We start from the raw sequence: 5,679 nt of genomic DNA on the forward strand, positions 1-5,679 counted from the left end.
TAAAGAAGGTGATGTCCCGGGAGCTGAGGGGTTAACGAGCTGTGAGAAAACTCCCTCAGGCAGACTGCAATTATCTCCCCTGCTGTTTGTTTTTGGCCAGTTCATACTGTCAGAATTCGTTTGGATCTCCCATTGTGAGAACATATTAGCAGGGACTGATGTTCACGGTATAATAGCAAGTTTATTAAAGCAATGTACAACTGTAAACAATAAATATAAAGCAGGAATAACTAGAGAACACAAAGGGAAAACTGAGGGGACATGGGATGCCAGGAGACTGTGAGTACATGAAAATGATGTAGACTGTGGTAGAGTATGCACGTACCAGGGTTGCAGGATTGCACTGTAGCTGGACTGCAGGATTGCACTGTAGCTGGATCACAGGATGGCACTGATGATTTGTAAACTTGTGAACGGTGACTAAAGGTGCTGATGAGTTAAGGAACTTGTGAATGATGATTTAAGACACTGGTGATTTGCAGACTTATAAATGGTGACTGAAGATGCTGATGAGTTAAGGAACTTGTGAATGATGATTGAAAACACAGATGATTTGCAAAGTTGTAAGCGATGACTGAAGACGCTGATGATTCAAGGAACTTGAGAATAATAATTAAAGACACTGGTGGTTTGCAGAGTAGAAAACGATGACTGAAGACGCTGATGATTCCAGGAACTTGAGAATAATAATTAAAGACACTGGTGGTTTGCAGAGTAGAAAATGGTGACTGAAGACGCTGATGATTCCAGGAACTCGAGAATAACAATTAAAGACACTGGTGGTTTGCAGAGTAGTACACGTTGACTGGAGACACTGATGATTCTAGGAACTTGAAAATAATACTTAAAGACTCTGATGCAGACACTGACTCCCAGCACGCTGATGACCGAGACACATTAAAGTCCAGAAGCTGCTTGAGAACGCTGGAAGCTGTGCAGCAGTTAACGCTGGAAGCACCGGAGACACTGGGGTAGACTGCGGAGAAACTCGCCGGGAACAAGAGCACTGGCAGTTCTTTGGTCGATTTAGCAGCAGAGACCAGCATGACCATGACCAGGACCAGGAGCTGTAACAATCTTGACTCAATGAACTGGCAACAGGGAGCCTGTGTGGCTGGCCTAAGTAGTGAGTTCAGGTGCTGCTCACAGCTGTGGTAACAGCTAATTATCAAGCTGCAGATACAGAGCAGAACGCGGAGCACCAGAGCAGAGAGCGCCACCCCAGGCATGGAGGAGAAACTACATGGATTGTGACAGCAATATGTCAACAAGGAGGACATGTTGACATGAAGAACTGGCGACAAACCATCCCTGGTGATCTAGTAATGTCTTAACGTCTCCTGTTGGTGGTTGCAGCTCCAGCAGTCACTTAAGGAGCAGTTTCGGTGGCGTTGTCCCTGCTGCGGTGTATCTGTGAGTATTCTACCCCCTATTCCTTCCTAATCCTAACCTCTATCCTTAAACAACCCCATCCCGCTACACAGCCTAACCTTTCCGAGAGTGCTTAACCCTAACTGTCGACATCCTCAGAACATTGCATTTAACATGGTGATATTTCATGTGTCGGCATTGTGAACATGTCAACATGTTGAGGATGTGGGCATGGTACTTGACAATGGCCCAGATGCATCATCGCTTGGAAAGTGATAAAATGGAGAGTGAAAAAGTACCAGCCAATCAGCTCCTAACTTCCATGTTACAGGCTGTGTTTGAAAAATGGCAGTTAGGAGCTGATTGACTGGTACTTTTTCACTCTCCATTTTATCACTTTCCAAGCGATGATGCATCTAGGCCAATATGTTGAACTTTGGAAATGTCAATATGGTTACTGTCAACACTCTGACTAGATATCCTAGGCGGGATAACTCTTCAAATAAACACTAATATTTTGGGCATATCATCTGCCAGCTTGTTAGATATTATGCAGGGCTTTTGGTCTTTTTTACACCACACCTTTCAATCTCTTACGAATCCTCTTGTCCCCTCCTAGCCACCCCCCCCCCCACTTAACTCCCATCTCCCCCTATTCCTCCTCCTGTTTCTCCCATCTCCCCCTATTCTACTCCTATTTGCTCCCATTCTTCCATAAACCCCTATTTATTATTGTCCTGACCAGAGGCAAGCATGCAGTAGAGTGGATATATTTTGCAGTTACTGACACATTTTAGGCTGACAGTACCAACACAAACATCCAGGTGCGTCCCAGGCACTGGCCTTAATGGGAAGCAGGTAGCTTCCCGACTGATGGGATCCTGGTGGTCAATATAACGATGCTGGGATACTGAAGGAGGATGCAATGCCGATGTCTACATACCGACATTGTTCAGGGTGCCAGCATCACATTTACGACAGCCAGCACCAGCATCCCGACCGTCCTCACAGCGGGACGCGAAGGGGGGGGGGGGTCCGGTTTGGGCAGGAAAGTTAGGATTAGGGACCGGGGAGACAGGGTTAGATTTAGGCACTTAGGAGGGGAGGTTAGGGTCAGGCATCAAGCGGGAAGGGTTAGGCTTAGGCAGCGGGAAAGGGAGGGTTAGGGTTAGCCACAAAGCGGGAAGGGTTAGGGTTAGTCACCCACAAGGGAGGGTTAGGGTAGGGAAAAGGTTAGGGTTAGGAGGATTCATGGGAGTCTATCGGGATTCTAATGCCCGGGATGCCGCTGTCGGTATACTGACAGCCGGCATCCCGTCCACCGGCAAAACATACTGGACCCGCCTCACGTGCCTAATGAGAAATGCCACTGACTCCCCCCCCCCCGAAACACCAACCCAGTTTTATCTCATAGCAGTCTCAAAGTATTGGGACCATGTTACCATAGCTCTCTTACAGGCACAGCTATTCTGCATACATATGCAGAAATAGATAGCTACTTGGATCGTTATATGAACATTTGGGTCAAATACCATCAGCATTCTTCACTACGAGGAGAATTCCAGCCATCATTAACCTGTACTTGGCTCTCCTACATATTCTTCCTAGACAAGAGTGCAAATCCTTCTGTAAGGCAACCTGCCTGTGCTACTCACCCGGGAGTACAGGAGCCCACACATCACTTTTATGTGTTTTAAAATGCACCATCCTCTGCACAGATTGTGCCCTAGAGCACCTTCATTATCTGTAATGCCAGTAAGTGAGAATAGTGCCCCGATGGGACCTTTTTGCCTCGTAGAAAAGTAGAGATGTGTTACATGCCGGGCAGATCGAGCCTGGTGTGGATGAGCTGCCAGCGGCTGTTCCTCACTCCATTTGTAGCGTCTAGGCCAGCAATGACCATAGAGGGTTAGGGGAGTCCTTGTAGTACGGGTGTGGTGCAGAGAGCCAGGTCGCTGGTCCTCTCGTGCCCTATAAAGACTCCTTTTCTGCGCTAGGGAAACACAAGGGGAGAGCAGATTCTTCCTAACTCTCAGACAGGGAAGATTTTTCACAGATGCTCATCCGGCCAATAGGAGCACAGAACGCACCCCGCTCAGCATCCAATCACAGCACAGCCGGCGTCGTATATAAGAAACGTCGTCGTTTTGTTTAGCGTAGTGACTTGTCGTTAGAACGTTGCTGTATTTTGCGCTAACATGGCAGAAACTGCACCAGCCGTCGCCGCTGTCCCGCCGTCAGAGGTCGCAGCCAAAAAGAAGAGACAGCCGAAGAAAGCCGCAGGAGGAACCAAGAAAAGCGGCAAGTCTTCAGGTCCCAGCGTCTCCGAGCTGATCCTAAAGGCCGTGGCCGCCTCTAAGGAGCGCAGTGGAGTTTCTCTTGCCGCCCTGAAGAAGGCTCTGGCTGCCGGAGGCTATGATGTGGAGAAGAACAACAGTCGCATCAATGTAGGGGTGAAAGGATTGGTGACCAAAGGAACTCTCACCCAAGTGAAAGGCACTGGCGCATCCGGCTTCTTCAAGCTCAATAAGAAGCAGCTGGAGAGCAAGAAAGCCGCCCAGAAATCTCTGAAGCCCAAGAAACCCGCGGCACAGAAAGCGGCCAAGTCCCCGAAGAAGCCCAAGAGAGCTTTGAGTGCAGCCAAGAGCCTGAAGAAGGCGAAGAAACCCACAAAAGCGGCTGCTGCCAAAAGCCCAAAGAAGCCTAAAGCCGCGAAGCCTAAGAAGGCGGCCAAGAGTCCGGCCAAGAAGGCGGCGAAGCCCAAAGCAGCCAAGAGTCCGGCCAAGAAGGCAGCGAAGCCCAAAGCCGCCAAAAGCCCGGCCAAGAAGGCAGCTAAGCCCAAGAAAGCTGCGACCAAGAAGTGATGGAAGAGCTGCCGTAGCAGCCTCGCTTCCTTGTTATCCCCCCAAAGGCTCTTTTCAGAGCCACCCACCCTGTCTCGGCAGAGCTGTAGGCGCACGGCGTGACCAGTTGGGGGCGCCCTGTGTACAGATATTGAGTCACAACATAACGTTACAGTTCAGCAGTCTCTCAGTGGGATTTTTGGTTGCTTATTAATAGGTAACGCAGGGTTATTTATTAGCGCTACTGTAGCAAGACTGATCGGGAAATACCTGGATGTCCTGCTTCCTACCTCAGGCCGCTCACAATAGCGGCATGCTTCCTTCCTGTGTACTCGAACACTCACCATTCCCTGTGGCGAACAGTCTGCTGGGTAGCTGCTGAAAAGCAAGTATCATTTTAATGTTTGTTTTGCACTTTCTGAGAACACTAGCTACACAATAACAGGGAGATTGCTATACCAGAAAGAGAACCTCCAGTAGAGACAAATAGTTCTGTGCAGTTTCTATCCCCTGTATCAGAGTCGTTGGCAAGTAAGCTTCCCTACTTATTAATTGTTCAAGAGGTCGTTGTAACAGGATTATATATAAACTACACTTGGAGAAACATTCACAGCTGTGCCTTAATACACTATGCTTGAATTTTAGGACATATATTCTGTCAGTATGTCATCGTCATAATACAAGTGACATTTTAACTCAACATCTTTTCAAGAGTGTGTACGGTATATTACACCTACATCCTTCAGGATTTTTCATAAAACAATATCGAACCGATTCCACCCGGACACAAGGAGGCATCATCCAAATGGACAGAGGCAATTATGCTGCTGCCTTTTTCCATTCCAGATTGACTAGAATTCTAGATCTATATGGTCTATGCATTGTAAATGGCAACTTCTGGCGTCTAATATTTGAATATCCAGCGAGACTTTGTAGATGGGAAAGAAGTGTATTTCTATCGTTAGTATTGTGGATCTGACTAACAATACGCTTCCCTCGAAAAGCAGCATGTTCATAAAGCTCATTTCAGGAGTACTGTAGGTGGCCCTTAAAAGGGCCTTTTGTTAGCGTGTTTCGGGAAAGGAGATCAGCCAAAGAGGAGCCAGATCTTAACCTCCAAAACCATACAGAGTGCGGCCCTGGCGCTTGAGAGCATAGACCACATCCATAGCTGTCACAGTCTTCCTCTTGGCGTGCTCGGTGTAAGTGACGGCGTCCCGGATCACATTCTCTAGAAAGACCTTCAGCACCCCACGGGTCTCCTCGTAGATGAGACCAGAAATGCGCTTCACGCCACCTCTGCGAGCGAGACGGCGAATGGCTGGCTTCGTGATGCCCTGGATGTTGTCCCGCAGCACCTTCCTGTGGCGCTTAGCGCCTCCTTTCCCGAGTCCCTTACCACCTTTGCCTCTTCCTGACATCTTCAAACAGCTTGCGAGTTGCAATCAGTAAGAAACTAATACTA

At 48.3% G+C, this 5,679-nt stretch overlaps 2 protein-coding genes across 2 annotated transcripts; one reads left to right on the top strand and one right to left on the bottom strand.

The window, feature by feature from the left end:
• Positions 1 to 3,569: 3,569 nt before the first annotated feature.
• Positions 3,570 to 4,235, top strand: LOC134934441 (histone H1C-like). The gene has a single exon (XM_063929881.1). It carries the CDS (start codon positions 3,570 to 3,572, stop codon positions 4,233 to 4,235), a length of 666 nt encoding a protein of 221 aa, XP_063785951.1.
• Positions 4,236 to 5,323: 1,088 nt separating this feature from the next.
• LOC134934442 (histone H4) lies at positions 5,324 to 5,635 on the bottom strand. Its single transcript, XM_063929882.1, has one exon. The coding sequence runs from the start codon at positions 5,633 to 5,635 to the stop codon at positions 5,324 to 5,326; it is 312 nt and encodes a 103-aa protein (XP_063785952.1).
• Positions 5,636 to 5,679: the final 44 nt, after the last annotated feature.

This window comes from Pseudophryne corroboree, chromosome 6 (assembly GCF_028390025.1).
Source record: "Pseudophryne corroboree isolate aPseCor3 chromosome 6, aPseCor3.hap2, whole genome shotgun sequence".
Classification (NCBI taxonomy): Eukaryota; Metazoa; Chordata; class Amphibia; order Anura; family Myobatrachidae; genus Pseudophryne; species Pseudophryne corroboree.

Coding starts and splice junctions, on each gene's coding strand:
- LOC134934441 (XM_063929881.1), top strand. CDS start 3,570: ATGGCAGAAACTGCACCAGCCGTCGCCGCTGTCCCGCCGTCAGAGGTC.
- LOC134934442 (XM_063929882.1), bottom strand. CDS start 5,635: ATGTCAGGAAGAGGCAAAGGTGGTAAGGGACTCGGGAAAGGAGGCGCT.